Raw genomic sequence first — 17,219 nt, 5'->3', positions numbered from 1 at the left:
TGTCTAACCCTAACTGCTGAGCTACAGAATCTTTACTGGCAAGGAGGAAATAAGAAAACAAGGTGAAGGTCCTGGGCACATCCTCCATTTCTTTTGTGTATGTCTGACCAAGACTTACTTGTTTTACGGGCTGTTATATTTACATTTTGGCACTATCTGTAAAAATTTAATTGCAATTAAAGGACCAATTACTTTAGTCAGGTGTCTTCTGGCAACTAGCTTCTTCATTTAATTAATAGTTGCAGGGAAGCTTTAGAAGCATAACCTGGAGAAATAGCAGCAGATGGTCAAGTACTTCACAGCTGCGTACTGAGCATTCAGCTCAGAGAGGGAGCATCCCCAGGAGCTAACGTGTATGCTGCAAGTTAGCTCTCTTGTAGAAGTTTCCAAAGCAGAAACAAAGACAGGCAGAAAGGGGAAATAATTGCAACATTTGCAATGTATTTATTACATGGCTTTTGGGAACCATATAGTTATTCTTAATTTACTGCAAACCAGTAATCAAACTGGAACTTCAGAGTGCCTGGTATGAATGCAAAGGCCACTCCATTCCACTACTGATTTAACCAATGCATCTTGCAGGGTGTGATGATGATCTATTAAACTACTGTTAATAGCTGAGAAAGAGTTGACAGCAGTGACAGCAAAGAACAGAGGATATAGCCCAAAATGAAGCGTGCCATCTTTTGCTGAGCTGTTCTTAGCTGGCTTTGACAGGTCACGGAAAGTCTGTTCCTTTCTTGTATTTCTTTTTAGCTTCACAAAACAATGTATTTCATTTATATTGAACAACAGCAGAAAACAGCACATATTATAGTTGTAGTCCATTCTTCTCTGAAGGAAGCTTGTCACTTCACATGTGTATACAAACCAATTACTGGAGTAGTAGAGAAGTCGGGGATTAAATATGGCAGTTAATTAACAGTAGCATTTTCGAACGCATTAATTACTGGCCTACCGTGCTTTCCCTCCAAGTCAGTGGCAAGCTTTCTTGATTGCAGTAAGGACAGGCTAGCTTTAGGCTGCGTGTTTTTGCAAATGCTTCTCTGAGTGACTGGAAAGGCTGCACTAGCCTGTGGAATTCCCTGTGCTGGTTCTTCTCTACACTAGAATTTTCCTAAATATTTCCCACTTGGGCATCATCCCTAAATGCAGCTTGAGAAGCAAATGTATGCAGCCGCACAGATGGGCATTTGCCTAACCTAAATCTAAGCATAACCGATGTCATGTGGTCAGAGCCAGCGTGGTTATTCTACGTGTGTTTCTGCTCCTTGTTACCACAGCACCATGACAAGAAATCCTTAAATGCTACCGCTGGGACATTCCACAGGGTTCTTTCACGCACAGGCTGTGAGCACATCAGCAGGTGCAACTGGGGGCACAAAAACAGTCTTAAGGAAGGAGAGGGTGATGAAGAGTCTGAGAGAAAACCAAGGCTAGGTGACATAACTATTTCCATATACACTACTGTAATTATACAGGTGGTGCTAAAGATGTGATTAATTTCATTCTTAAGTAAGTGTCTAACTACAGATGAAACAGTAGGTTCTGCAAGAGCAGATGCTCCTGGTATTTTCCCTCTTGCCAGCTGATCTCCCAACCTCAAAAACTGCCAAATACTCAACACATAGGTGCATGGGCATGTTCTGTTCACTTTCTTTATTTCAATACCTTGGGTTCACTGTAATGGACCTTTGAACTCTTTCCTCCTGCATAACATGCCGTGGAACAGATGCTATTGAGAGTACAGCTGTAGGTCAAGGAACATCCTGCACTGCTAAAAAGGGATTAGCATCAGTGAAACATTGAAAATCTTGCTTTTCACTGGGAGGATAAAAGAAGCACTATCATTTCTCTATCTGTTCATGGAGTGATTTCTTGGGAGACAGCATTTTCTTGTTTGTAAATCAGCTGTTTCTCTAACGGAAGTAAGCAAACCAGTCCTACGCTGGCATTCATTTTTTCAACTCATCTTCCACGTAGATGAAGAAAAGCATGGAGACAGCACAGAGAACTGACTGACTTAAGTTGAAGGCTGCATTTCTAGAAAAAAAGTTCCCTTAGATTCCTCTTTGAAATCTCTCCTCAAAACTTGCTTCACTCAGGAAGACCACAGGTTTCTTAGCGTATGTCAGCAGAAACAACCATCCATGAGACTTACGGACTTCATCTCTCAGTACAGTTTTTGTGTCTTGTCCATTTGTTTATAGCATGGGTATCCCATTCTAGATTTCTTCACTATCTTACAAAAGTATGGACTATGCTGCAAAATAACCCTAGGGAAGCTTAATACAGTAAAACTGATTACATGTTGGGATCAGTGGAACAATATAATAGAATTCTGAATGACTGGCTTTTTAGGACTGATCTGGCTCCATCTCAGCCAGACTCCCTACACCGGACCAGGTCACCTGATATGGTGCGAGTGTTTCCAATATGAAGCAGCACAGCAGAAGGATGAGAAGAACAGGTTTTAATGAGAGAAAGGAGAAATACAGCAATACAGCTGATACAAAAAAGTACACAATATAACACAAGTGTCTAATAAATTAGCAGAGAACTTGAGAAACAGGAAGAAAGTTTCAGATGGTTGAATAAAGAGGCTTGCTCAAAAAGATACAATCTTAAGTCTTCATAGATATATATACATTCTTGGCAGTATAGGAAACATACAGTTCTTACATAGAAAATATTGACTGTCTGAAGTGGTAGTATCAATTCCTGAAGAATATTTGCATATGGTACATTATGAAGAATACACACAGGCAACTTAGCATTCAAAAAATCTCCAAGTAAAGGAAAACAGTATAGAACCCTCTTGGTAGACAGGCTTCTCCTTCTAACAGCAACAATTGGATCTGTTCAGTATTCCATATGAAAACAAATAAATGTGGAAATAGCAAAGAATAAGCAAGACCTTTTGTACTGCACAACAAATTATGCACCGATTAGGCAGCAAGATTCAATACATAAGAATAAATACTCCTGCCTCACCAAGCTTCCCCTTGCCTTTCGAGATCAAATTATTTCCCTTCTTCCCCAGTCATCTCTAAGCTTTCCTTCCTGGGGATATGAATTAGGTGAGAGTGAGTCATACCTAAGCGAGAAGAGCAGTCAACAGCTGTTAACCTTAAAACCAATAGAGGGGAAGTTTACAGGAAGAGGTGTGCATCAGCCACAGCTCCTAACATCAGCAGAAGACAGCCTTTGTTCGGATAATAAAGTCTAAGCATTATAAGGGAGCCAGAAAGCTTCAGATAAAAGGAGCCAGTCTGTACTGTTGCCACTATTTTGGCACTTTGGAAGCATAGAGAGAAAGTCTGTTTCTTAGGAGTCATACAGCTAGACAAGTAGAAGACATCTCCTGCAGAGCACCTAAGCTCAGTTCCTAGGTTAAAGATCTACCTGCTACCAGTCTCCTCAACTGACACATTATGCTCTTCCTAAAGCCCCACCTATCTAGCCATTTATGTGATGTTAAAAGGGATTTTGCTAATAGTTGCCACATGGTTGCACAGCACACAGGTCTCTGAAAGATGATGGGAAGGTCCATCTGGAAGCATATGACACACAGAAAAACATTCTTTCTTCAGTCATCACTTATTTAGACAAGAGTAACCAGTGTTCATTACTAAAGTGCTTGTACTAAGGAGCCAGCAACATATACTGCAGAAACTAACTATTGCCAGGATTGCTTAAAATTAATTTCATCTTCAGGATGAAAGAGGAATTATAAATAAACTTCTGTATAAAAGATCAAACAAAGTGCTGATACAGCATTTATGCATCCCTGTAAAAGCATTCCCTATTCCATTGAATCATTACTAATTGAAGGATGGATAAGCCACATCATCCACACCATGCAGGCAGCTGTCAGGGATACAGGATAAGGAACAAAGGCGATACATGCAGTAGTGAGGCAAAATTTTCCTACAGATGCTGAAGAAATAATAGCAACCAAAAAGGCTTTGAAAGTGATTAGCATTACAATTGAGAAAACTACTTCTGAAACTGGGGAAAACAAGCCAAAAATTTAAAGAAATGGCTTTAAAATAATCCTGGTGATGCACATCATCAAATATGTAACAAAGACTTTAGGTCCTGATTCATATCCATGGGAAAAAGGAAAGAGGTAAAGTGGGAAAGTAAGAAAAAGGGAAACAAAAGGGTTTGGGAAAATATCACAGGCAAGAAACACTATCACAAAGAAAGGGCAGAACCCAGGAACGTCTTCCTGCTATGGCCTACATCCAACCCAGAACTTTAGTTCTTGGAGCCTTAACACAGCCAGCCACCAGGCTTCATACCTGCTTTAAAGACCCGCTGATCTAAACCTGCTTGAGGCCAATCTAATCAACTTTGCTTAAAGCAGTGTCAGCAACTGGCAGGGTGGGTGCAGAAGAGGCTCCCAGGGGAGCCAAACCACATGGGGTTTCAGGGCAGTCTAAGGAAAGAGACCGATGTCATACAGAGCTTAAAGGAAGAGATACGGAGATTGATTTACATACAGCTTGATACACCAGCACAGCAGGGCCAAGTCTTTCTGTGGTAACGAAATGTAGATAAAATAGAGGGGTTTTTAAGAGCTGCTGAAGACTACCGGTCTGGTGACCATTTCCTGTCCCTACTTCACACTGAAGAGAAATTGTGGATCCTTCCCAGTGTCTGCAAACTTCAGAGTGTTTCACGTGTGATTTCCCTCTGTACCTCTGCCAAAAGTCTCTTGCTGCAGTTTGTTCTTTTAAACGTTTCCTCTTATATTTTAGCTCTCATTTATTAACCAATTAAACAGCAGCTTATCAAGATTCTTTTCTTTCCCTTCCCTGTTGTTTCCTTGGCAATCTATGTTGCCCTTAGGCCCTGTTCTGGGAGCTAAGACTTAGCAGGCAGGAAATGTTGAGGAACATGGAATTGTTTACGTGTTGAAGACAGGGCAGATGGGCATACAGGGACTCACAGCAGCTCAGGTGCAAAGCTTTGATAAGAGAAAACAAGGTTAAATAGCTTTTCTAAATAAGGGTGTAAAATCAGCGCGCATTTTAAATACCTTCACGCAGCCTGCTTGGTAGAACGGAATTCAGTTCTTTTGCCATTAGATAGCAAGAATTAAGTTTTTGTTTACCTTCTGAGTAAGTAACTGGAAAGTTTAATATGAGAAAGATACAACCTCTTTGCTAAACGAGACTTACAATGTGATACTTGGCAATACACATGTACAATATGAAGTGTGTGTGTGTGTGTATAGTGTGTGTGTGTGTATATATAAAAAAATACCTCACACAAACCCCTCAAATTAAGTTAAGAAACAATCAATCAATGCTGCTAAATAAAAATTCAAAATGGTTACATTCAGGGGAGATTTAGTAGTAATTGTGTTCTGAAAACACATGCTCTTTGACAGCGGGAAGGGTTTAACCACAACTGCTAGATCCCAGAGCTCCCAGAGCTCAAGGCTAGGCAGCTGTGGAACCAAAGCACATTGGCATAGCAGCTGGAGAACATGTTTTCAGCTCCTACTGCAGGAAGAAGCAAGCTTATTTAGGGGAACATAGACTCAGCCATAACTGTGCCACACTCCTGTTGGAAAGAACAAGTAAAGTTCATGTAATGAGGGATGTGTGTTTAAGGACCAGTCTTGCTGGGAGACATTACCATCTTATGGTCATTAAGGAGGGAGATTTCTGGAAGTGAATGTTCTGAAGTCCAGGAAGGAATAGGAGGGCCAGTTGAAATGGAGGTCAAAGCTCCCTGGAAGGAAGAGTCAGGACAGTCAAGTTACCAGCCCTAAGAATCCTTTTGTTTACGAGTTTTTGACTGGGAATGTGCAGTAGCGCCTTGGTGTGGGTTCCCTCTAACCTGCCATTTCATAAAGTTTAGACAACGGGTTCAGAAATGAAGGGAAAAAGTGGCCAAGTTCCTAAAGAGTTGGCAGCAGAATGCTGGAGAAGAGCTGAAGACTGTGAAGAGGGAAGAGAGAGACCACCAGAGGGAAGAGTGGACCTAGCAAAAACTGGAGCTTTGAAAGATACCTGCAGAGTCATTGAGCCTAGCTCAGCACCCCCATAGTCAATCACCTCAGTAGAACCCTTCCCAGAAGTGGTCAAACCAGAAGAGCGTCTCCAGCCCTTGTGTGCCCAGGCCCTGTGTTTTGCAGTGTGGCCACTAATGTTCAAGCTTCTATTGGAAACATATTACCTGGTGCATTATAGGATAGTAACCCAGGCAAGAAACAAACAAACCCCCCCCGTCCACAATTGGTTTGTATGGTCTATGAAGAGGAAAGCTGAGAAGGAAGAAGTTTATGAGTGGGATTGCATATGGCATGGATGCTGCAATAGAGCAAGACAGAGACAATAAACCCCAAATGCTTTTGAGGCATCCTGCCCCTCTATAGTTTCACTCAGCACTGTTCCATGATCTCTACAAGATCTGCAGACCTTGAGCACACAGGTGCATGCAGACTGTCTGTGAACACTCATGGTAGGACATTAAAAATTTTGAGTACAATGTCATGCTGAGTAGCACAGGAACAGACAGCGTGAACTTGTTTAAATTTGACCAGCTGTGGCTTTGGATTAAAGAACTGGAGGACAATTCATAGTTTTCTGACTTTTATCCCATAATACATTTAAAGCCTATTATTATTATTAATTATTATTATTATTTTAGAAGCACAGACATCAAACATTATAAACAGCCCTCATTTATGGTAATTCTATTGAGATCAAATGCATGATTCTCTATTAGTAATGACTACTGAAGATATTAAGCACTGAGTTTTCTCTTTTTGTTTATTTAGGAATGGACCTCTTTTTAATAGCACAAAGTAACGGAAAGCATTGGTCACTCTCTATTTGGAAATTTGAGATTATTTTCAGTTCTCGTCCATGCAGCTGGAGGAGGTCAGGAAGCAGTCTTTAAATACTAAGATTTGAGCACAAATCAAGCCAACTAATGACACTTATTTTGGGACCTTGTACTAGAATTGCAGTTATTTCTAAAACACAACTGGTGTTTTTCAGTAAGCCAGAATTACTTATAAAAGCCAATATACACCAAAAGTGTGGTATAAATTTGAGCTGCTATACATTATTATTTCTGTTTTGACTGTAGTACTCCCCATTATGGTGTCCGCCTTCTGTTTCAGTTCTCAAGTCAAGTGGGAAAGCCAGTATACATTTCTAGATCTAGTAATTCCAATGCTGAAGATAGAAAAGAATCAAGCTGTGTTACAAACACATACAAAAAGCATTTGCGTATTATTTTAAAATCTAAACCTCTTAAGAATGGTGGTAAAGGGAGAAAACCATGGGTGTCAGAGGGACCAGAAGGGTGAAAATTGGCATGATAATTGCCAGTTTTACTGGCAGTATAATCAACAGTTATTAGAGACTCTGTGGAATAAGACACAACAGGTCTTGGGCAGCCTAGGCCTGAAGAACGAAAAAAATGGAATCAAAATGAGTGAGGAAAATAATGACTGGCATCATCCTTGATCAACAGAAAATATGGAGATGAAGGAAGCAACATACGGAGTTGAGTTTATCCCACTTCAGTACAGACAGTAATGATGTAACTCACAGCATGTAAACATTAATTCAAAACAATTTAAATTTGAGCTATGGCATTCCTCCTTATCACCCAGGCATGTATTCCCTCCCGCTCCCCTGAGATGCTACTAGTGCTCTTTCAACCACATGATTAATTAGTTGAGGGAGCCAGCTGAAAGTTAAAGCAGTGGTGCATTTTCAGCCAGATCCATGTCCTAAATCACTGAGTGGTTACAAAAGCCAGCCTAAAGGAGGGAGCGAGACTGCATGGCCATGGCAGGGCCATGGCAGCCTGGACCTGGATTGGTTTAAGCTGCTAGAGAACTGCATCCCCTAAAGCAGACTTTCCATGAGGCCTTTAAGATCTAAAGCTGAGAATGTATAAAGGTTAAAATATGCCGATCATGTGAAAGTATAAGTTTTGGTCCTATTCAACCCTTTTAAAATAAGCTTTGTAACAGAGAAACAAACTCTTTTTCCTCGTCTACTAAATTATAGTTACTTCTTCAGAATCCTATGTTCAATTCAGAAAGCGTAACATGGGCTAACAGAGCATTCAAGCTGTTGAGTCAAGTTTTATTCTGACAAACCTGCCAATAACTTAAGGGATGGCAGTGTGAAAGGTGAGGCAGAATATCAAGAACAGTTACATACTGACCTGTAGCTCAAGCTATATTGCTGTATCTGTCTACAAAGCAAAGTTCATGGTAGGTAGATTTCACCCCTACGTATGACCATGTCTTATTATCACAGTTACAGTACCATCACCACTTATCTGATTACTGCACAAATTTCCAAGTCAAATAAAGCAAAGTGTATTTTTTGGCCTCTAAAAGGTGGTAAAATAAAAAAAAAATATACATGAGGGAATTAAATATCATGAGACTATGAATAAAGCACACCTCCAACCATTTCAAAAATTAACCATGGAAGCCTTCAGTTTGATCTCTGATATTCATATATCCACTGCCATGTTTCTTGTGCGATAATATATTTTGTGATACATGCTTATTCATCAGAGACCAGAACAGCTCTGAAAAGTCAGGCTGAAATTTAAACAAGTGTTGTTTGGCATCTTTAGTTTGTGTTAGACCAGGTGGCAGCTGTTGGAAGATCATTTTGATTTAACAACTTTTTGTTTTGTTAGCAAGGAAAAGCATTGTCCAGCCAAATCCTGCTGATAGTGAATAAATATTTCTCCTCCATTAGATGGAGGAGATGGATTTTCACTTGTCATCCTAATAGCTAGGGGTAAAAGACCTGAAAAGGTTTTTTTCCTATATGGACTCAAATATATTTGAATGGTTCAGTGTTTTATGGGAGGTGATTATTACTCCATACTCAGCACTGCTGAGGTTATGTCTGGAGTACTGCACCACACTTTGGTCATTATACTTCAAAAACTGGACAGATTTCTAAGGGAAGCAACCAAAAGCTGGAAAACATGACCTCTGCGGAAGGACTGAGAAAAGTGGGCTTGCTCAGTTTAAAAAAGAAAATGAAGAAACATTATTGACAAATCTTCTCATTTGTAAAAGACTGTAACAAAGATGAGCGCATACTGGCATTGGGACTAGTAATAACTGACCAAACATGAGACTGAAAAAATTTGTGGAAGAGAATTCCATCGGGACCTGTTATGCTGACAGCCACCACCACTGGCTCAAGAAGTCCCTGAGCCACAAATTGTTGGGGAGTAGCCTGGGGAGACATCACTACAACGATCTCCCTTTTCTCATACTCTTCCCTCAGCATCTGCTATTGGTCCCTGTGACAGACAAGATCCGAGAGTAGCCTGACCCTTTACACTGACCGAGTGCCTTTCTCACACTCCGCCCGCTTTTTCAGATGAGACAGTACGAAAGCCTGTTAATTCTAAAGAGTAATTAGCCCTGGGAACAAGCCACTTGCAGAGCAACAGCAGCCCTTCACTAAATACTTTAAAGAACAAGGGCAGTTTAGTACACTTGACCCCTTGTTTCTGTTAAAAAAAAAAAAGGAAAAAAAGAAAAAAAGGGATAGACTACAAGATTACAAAGTTCAGTGTGGGCCAACAACTCTACACAGTCCACCATTTAGATGTTTTTTTACTACCACAGAAATTACTAAGACAGATGCAAATTCTACACTTCAGATGCACATAAAATTTCCAATACTGTAAACAGATGGGTCACACACAGATAGGTCTGCCCAGATCAAAGTCTGAAACCTCAGTAAAACTGGCTACTCTACCAGATTCCATCTTGTATTTAGAAAACTAAGTGCAAGATTCAGTGATGTCTAGTAATCCTCTGTTGGGAGTAAAACTGTCTCATTACTGCAACCAACAGCAGAAGACTTCACATTTGCGAATCTTGCTTATAGCTGACAGAGGCACATTTGAAAGATGCTCAGTTATCTGTAATTCTCAAAATTTGCTTCCATTACACCACTGTTTCATTTCTGTCATTAAGACATACCCTTAAAAAAAAGGGACAAGTAATCTTCCTATCACAGAACTTTGCCCCCATTTAAGCCTTTACCTAGATCTTTAGCTGTAAAGTTAAGTGACATAAAAGATGTAGTGCTAGATTGCAATCCAACCTAGGAAGAAAGTATCGTCTTTGGAGTGCCTTCCAGGTAGGACATTAACCCTTTATAATTACTTGTTTCTTTACAGCTTCACAGAGCTGCTAATTGTAAATGGAATAGGGAAAATGAATTTATTGTTAGCTCTGCTCTTCGCAAAGAATTTTGGCTGCTGATATCCTTTGGCATAACCCATTATTTAGTATGGGTTTCCTGATTAACATGTTTCAAAAAGTTACAAAGCTCTAAGAAGTAAATGTTCTGTTTTCACAAAAATCCCTATCTAGGGTAATGAGCCAAAGAACACAGGACAGCACTCAGACCTTGACATGCTCACCATAGTAACACAACTCTTTAGTGCTAATGCACACTTCAGTGTGTTCCTATATATTATTTTAAATGCAACAATAAATTATGATTGCCAATAAATCTGTCAGGTTCTTGAAGGAATCTACAGCATGTATGCACAGTCCTTTCAAATGACGTAACTGTGAGGAAATCTGGATTATAACAGACTATTTATATATAGATAGAACCTGATTATCAAATCAAGGGAAGCCATGCCTTGTGTGCTGTACACTGTTAGCCATATTTTCTGCAGGGAGAATATTGAATCAAAATAAATGACCTGATGGCTGTTATATATAGATGTGATGAGAGGCAGAGAAAGCAAGTGAGCCCAGGTGTTCATATGTGCAGCTTCTAAGAATGCATTAAGTAAGACCATGGAAATCAGTTAAACTGCTTGTAGAAAATCTATTTGTTCAAAGTAGGATCAGAACTTGCTCCAAAAAGTCATCCTTTGATCATACCCATGTCTAATGTCAAGGCTGTAATTTCACACTACACTATCTTTGCCAATAATGTAAATGGGAGCAATCCTGCCTGAGTCTCACGCCAGCAACACAGTATGTGCTGATACAGCTTGTTTGGAGGTAAATGCTGTCAACTGCATCACTGCAATAAGAACGGTGAAAAGTAACCCCTAAAAAGGGTGGATTTTTGCCCCAAGTGAACTCATGAGGTGGTTTATAACATGGCCACAAAAACCTGTGTTGACCTAGCTGATGGGTGAAAATGAACAACTAATGATGGATGGTGTTTTAAGAAACCAGTTTCATCACCCAGACCAGTGTATTATAAAACTAGGTCCCAAGTGAGCCCCAAACTAGATTCTCCAGGTCTTTTGCTAAGGACTACAGGAAAGGAATAAAGAGCTAGCAACTTTTATAAATGTGAGATCTGAAACCTATTTCAGTAGCAATGCAAAGCACTCAGGCTACTACTGACTTCATCCAAAACTATGAGGACAGTGATAATTCATATCCTAAATCTGATCATTTTTCCAGGTTGGTATCATAGCCATACACATTGTGAACTAAGATTTGGATCCCATGGGAGAAGTTCAGGAGTATCATTTCTGGGATACACAACATGAGATCATGAGGTGCTGGTGGATGAGTTCATGGAAAAATATTAATGGAACACACATTTAGGCAGTAAGAACAATTAGATAGGAACAAAAAATATCTGGGCACTTTGTGAACTCAAAGATCTCAAGTCAAGGATGAGGAAGACTTATTTTTCAGAAGCATGGGCAATGCTTCAAACACAATTTATCCAAAGCAGTTGTTCTAGACTTGATAAAAAAAATTGCTTATCACAGAGAAAATAAAAGAGTGTTTCATCATCTTAGCCTAACCTTTACAGGTTACAGAAGAATATACTCTACCACTAAGAGGAACCTTAGCTTCTGCATACACTATGAGAAGCATATTTTTTTGTCCTTTACAAGTTCCCCAAGACATCATCCATTCAGCTTCCAGTCACTTACACGAAATTAAGGGCACAGAACACAGTGTTACTGCTTAATGAAGAATGGCAAAACATTCTCTTCCCAAAATCTGTGTGTGAGGGAGAAGACAGGCATTATATTGCAAAAGAACAGCGTAAGTCACATATTCCCTTCTCTACCAATTGATATTTACCTCTTTACAGTCTGTGAAAAAATCCACATATTTAACAGCGTTCATACAAAAACACTAATAGAAGAGAGGGAGGTTGAAAGAAAGCACTTGTTTCCTGACATATGGTCAAGAGTTCCACCCTAACCTGCTGACCTTCGTTAGCTTCCCCACTTCCCACGACAGCATCCTAGGAAAGATATTGCTCTGAACCACTTGCATCTAAAAAACCCTTTAGTCTATAGAATCAGCAAGAGGCAATAAATACCCTAAGTAACTGATGAGGTGTTTTGTGACTGGAAATGTTTCCAGGTTCAAGTAGAGTATTCCATACAAAGAGGCAGCTCTCTCGCCATCAGAGACATGAGACCTTTGCTTCATTTTGTGTTAGAGGGCAAAAGGAAGAAAAGGCAGTGAAACCATTAACCAGCTCCTCTGTGAGGTGAGCATCTGTTTGCTGTTCCTCGTAACACCATCACAGAGAAAAAAACCACCCACATAACCTCATACCAAACATCCAGACTTCGGTGTCAACTAAGTTACAAGATACACCTTAGAACATACACAATTCTTGTTCTCTCATGGATTCTTAATTACAGAGGTTATAGCTGTGATCTAAGGAAAAATGAAAGAACATTAGGGAAAAGCAAGTATGCTGTTTAAACAAAATACTGTATGTTGTTAAGCACTCAGATAATTTTGCCTTAAGAAAATTACTTCAGGACATAAAAATGTACAATCAGTCATTGTATCAAATCAAACAATTATATTAAGGTTCAATTTACAAAAGGTTAACAAATAATTAATAGCTGTTTTAATAAATAGGTATTTACTTCTCATCTATTATCAATCCGACAGATAGCTTCTAGCTGTCTATAGTACTTCCTACTGATGTGCTTATAACCCTCCCTAACATATACTACACATTTTCTAACATGAATTACAACATCTAAAAATCATTTATTAACCCTTCATAAAATTCTAAATAAACCTTAATATGAAGCATGACTAACTTTATACTATTTCAGCCCCATACTCCAGGACACATCAAATACTAGCTCTTTCAAGTTTTTATTTAAAATTCTACATTTTAGTTGGGAGCCACATCACTAGCCACAGAATCACAAATGCCTACGGTGGCTTAGCCAACACACTGCAGACACAAGAAATGAAACGAAAGTGGTGGGGGAAGATCACAGGGAACAGTTCAGGTTCTTCCAAAAAAAAGTTCTGGCCTGGCTTTTTTGTTGGAACAAACATGACAACAGACTCAGAAAGCAAAAAAACGGAGTCTGTTGTAATTCAAGACATTGTTTTTCCTTCTTTTTAGAAAAAAACCAACACAATACATTATAATACAAATAAATAAAACAGAAAACTCAAAGGTAAATTCCAAAACGCACCACTAGGATCTTAAAACGGCAACAGCCAACTCTTTCTTGGGTGCAGCCTAAACTTCTCTTACCTGCAAATTTTCAATATACTTAGAAGCCCTATTTAGTGTATCAGACTTAGGGAACAAGATGTATTATATTTAGGTCTCCTTTTTTTCCATCCAGTATTTTCATCTTCAAACCCCACCTTAGTTTTTTCCATCAAATTGCCTGCTGTTGGTTTAACAAAGTTCAGCTCAGACTTATACTTTTCCTTCACTTTCAGAGCCTCTATCTTCATTCTCACAGTCCTCCACAAGGTGTTCACGCTCCTGTGTCTTCTCTTCCTCTTCCTCCTCCTCCTCCTCCTCCTCATCTCCAAAAGTCTCTTCTTGCATTGTAGTAAAAGTGAAAGACCTGGCAGCAACTTGTGCAGCCAGACCAGACGTGAAGTTTAAATCTGTTGATATGTGGAGCTGGGCCAGCCTATGCTTAATTTTTGAATGTAATGCATCCTTAGAGGGAGACTGTGAAGCCTCTACTCCATCCATATTGCTCGGCTTGAGTTCTTCAACTTCCCCTTCATGCTGATAACATATTCTTTCTTCAGCTCCTGTAGAAATACCTTCATCAGTAGTACTGTCTTTGTTTTTCTCCATCTCAGGATCTTCATACAAATATTCTGTCCTGCTTTTATCAGCAGCATTCACTTTTGGATTAGAGTCTTTTTCTTCAGATTTATCACAACTTTGGCTGCAGTCCTGCTTTTCTGTATCTGAATTCATATGTGATTCCAAATTATTTAGTAGCTTCAGCGGTTCTACAGGAGACAAGGGTTTCACTGCAGCTTAAAAAGGGGGAAAAAAATGAAATTATAACTGAAAGCAAGCTGCTATATATAAATAATTTATTTGTGTTTGAAAAGAAGCAAGATTGTAGAGGTCAAAATGGACTAAAAAATAAAATCAAAACTACAGTAACAAAAAACACAATCAAAGAAAACTTAAAATAAACCAGTGTTTTCTAACCACAAAGCTGAAATAAAATGTGATAGCTACTTGTTGGAACTAGTCCTTAAAATCTGTGACATAAAAAGAGAGCACGAAATTAATGATGTTTAAAAACGGCATCAAACACAGATGATGCATTCAATATTAAAGTAAAAAACAAGTAGAACTACTGCACTGTATACAGATTTGAACTGTCTTTGTTTTAAACAACAGTTTACCTAATCCAATAAAGACAGCTGGTACATGAAAAAGTCCTTATATGCAATATCTGATCTCATACATCACAACATATAAATACAACACATATTCATACAGTCCGGTAAGGTGTCCTCACAAATAAAGTGTGGTTTAATTTAGCCTTTCTTGAAGTTAGTAGCAGCAGCGAGTCCCATTGCCAGCAACGGGATGCTTGCCAGGAAGTCTCTCCTCCCAGTGTTAAGGGTTAGTATAACTTGGTACAAGCACTTCTTGAAGAACAGACGTCTTTCTTTTTAAGAAAACGATATAATGTCCATTTCCAAGTAACAGATTCCCTAAACTGCAGTAGCTCCATTAGAGTAGCAGCACGAACATAAATGAGAGCGGCAACAGCAGATTCCCAAGTGGCATTTCCCTTTCTAATTCCATTCTGACTTTACCCCTGTAAGCAGAGATGAAAATAACTCTGGGAAATACACAAACTTTTCACGGGAAACAAAGTTTACGGTATTAGGATTTTTCCATTGCATCCTATTTCAGTAATATTTACTTTAGCTAGCTGAAGGCAGGCGCATCATTATGGTTGTCACATTGATAATTATTGTCATTAGCACACTGAAAGACTGTGGCTTCGAATTGGAATTGTATCGTTTGTTTTAAAACCTTATACACCAAAGGAGCACTGCACCAGACTCATCTCAATTGTTAATGGGTTAGTTCTTCCCTCATCTTGTAAAAAACATGCTGCTGCTTATTTCTGCCCATTTGCTTGAAGAGGCAGGAATATGCGCAGTAATCTTATCATTTGGGAGCAAACTTGTCACCTACTTCCTCCAAAGAATACTTCCAAAGCCAAAATTTCTTGAAAAATAAATAGATACTTCAGCTTGGTAGCTGGCCAATTTGCTGAGTTGATTAGTTAATAAGCAAGGTGGAATTCATCAATTCTCAGTGTAGCTTTCCAAATCTGAGAAACAGCTGTGTAAGAACTGTTGTATGGACAAGGTGGGAGAAGGGGAAACAGTTGGGTACAATGCAACCGCTGACAGAATGAACTTTTTTGGGGGGAGAGGTTAGGGGAAAGGCTAGAAGTGATTTTGCATCACAAGAAAGTTGTTTTACAATGTTTGACAAATGAAAACGAAGCCACTAACAACTTCACAGACCTCTTCAAAAGCACTTCCATTTTACTGGCTCAACAGGATGCCAAAGGACCAAAAATATAAGCTCACTCCCATAAATTGCCTACTGCTCAGACTGTAAGCAGTATTACCATGACGCTGGGCATGGGCAAATTTGCTTTAGTCTGGTGCTCTGCTAAGATGATGTTTTTCTTCTGGAATCCAACCTATTATCTCCAGTTGACTTCATGCTGTGTTCTTTAGACATATCAACTTGTTTGGAGCTGACCTTTTTTATGTGGAAACCCTCACCAGCCCCTCCTTCAACGAACCAAAACCCCTAACAAATCAGAATGGCTTGCTGGGTGCCTTGACTAACAGATTAAAGCCTTGGAATATTTCCGCATCTTTTTTCACAATAATCACAAGTTAGGAGAACACAAGATTTCTGGAATACGATCATCCTGTAAAAGCAAGATTTAAGAGGGCTATGGAAGAGTGTGATATCATGGCCATCCATTGGCTTGGGCCAATGGAGACGAGAATATGAACCTTTCTGGATTTAAATCTTCAAGATAAAGCAAGCCACAAATGTGGAAAGCACAGCTCACAAAAATGTTTCTTTAAGGAATGACTCGTGCATATGGATAAATTAAAGTCTGCAGCAGTAATATGCCAGGGTCCATTATTTAATATTAAACTGACTTGTGTTTCTTTTGAAGAAGTAATGAAGAAATTCCTTAAAAACCAGTAGAAGATGTTATGTCTGCTGTCCATATCAGTCTTTCAGATTAGACACACACAGTCTCTGAGCCAAAAGGAGACGGTATTAATTACTTTAATGAACTGCCCTCATGCTTTCCAGTTTTATATAGGATTGAAGTAATCAATGATCAGTCCTAGGCAGCTGGAGGAAATCAGTTTCCTCCCTCCCCAACATTGTATCTCTAATCCTAAAACAATGTAATATCTATACATGGAAAGGAAAGGAACCAACATGAGCCACAAAGGCTTTCAGGTGAACAGTTACTGAAGACTACAGGACTCAGCTGTCTCTTTCCGGCTATGGCCACAAATGGGCCTGAGGATATACTGATGTGGACAGGTATCAGCTGCTAACCTAGATAAGGAAATATCCTATGAAAGCTCTCCTGACAAGAATTCTTTCTGCATCAGTCACTAGATCTGTCAGGACTTGAACTGGAGGTAGGATTCCTTCCTTCTCCCTTCAACAACGAGTACAGGAAGACTTGAAGAGATTTATGTGAAGAGTTGTGTGGTGTCGCGTCTAACACCAGAAGGATAATAGAGAAATCCTACTCTTGAGCAGACTCTGATGCAATCTGATGTCTTAGGTTTTTTTAACTCAACTAGAAGAGAAGTCAATACCACCGGCCAAGTGATTTATTTTACCATAGTGGTAGCTAAATGGACA

The 17,219-nt window shown here is 39.3% G+C and overlaps 1 protein-coding gene across 5 annotated transcripts in view; it reads right to left on the bottom strand.

Moving 5' to 3' along the window:
* Positions 1-2,472: 2,472 nt before the first annotated feature.
* Positions 2,473-17,219, bottom strand: part of VEZT (vezatin, adherens junctions transmembrane protein) — a 66,846-nt gene continuing 52,099 nt past the window's right edge. For 3 of the 5 annotated variants that reach the window (XM_072865535.1, XM_072865544.1, XM_072865553.1), the window contains exon 12: positions 2,473-14,302. In XM_072865535.1, the coding sequence (XP_072721636.1) occupies positions 13,719-14,302 (584 nt within the window). In that variant the 3' untranslated portion in view covers positions 2,473-13,718. Of the gene's footprint in view, positions 14,303-14,659; positions 15,106-17,219 lie in introns of those variants that run through there. The other 2 variants (XM_072865570.1, XM_072865561.1) reach the window with 2 other exon arrangements.

This window comes from Ciconia boyciana, chromosome 1 (genome assembly GCF_034638445.1).
Source record: "Ciconia boyciana chromosome 1, ASM3463844v1, whole genome shotgun sequence".
NCBI lineage: Eukaryota > Metazoa > Chordata > Aves > Ciconiiformes > Ciconiidae > Ciconia > Ciconia boyciana.
This window is presented reverse-complemented; position numbering and strand designations above follow the sequence as displayed.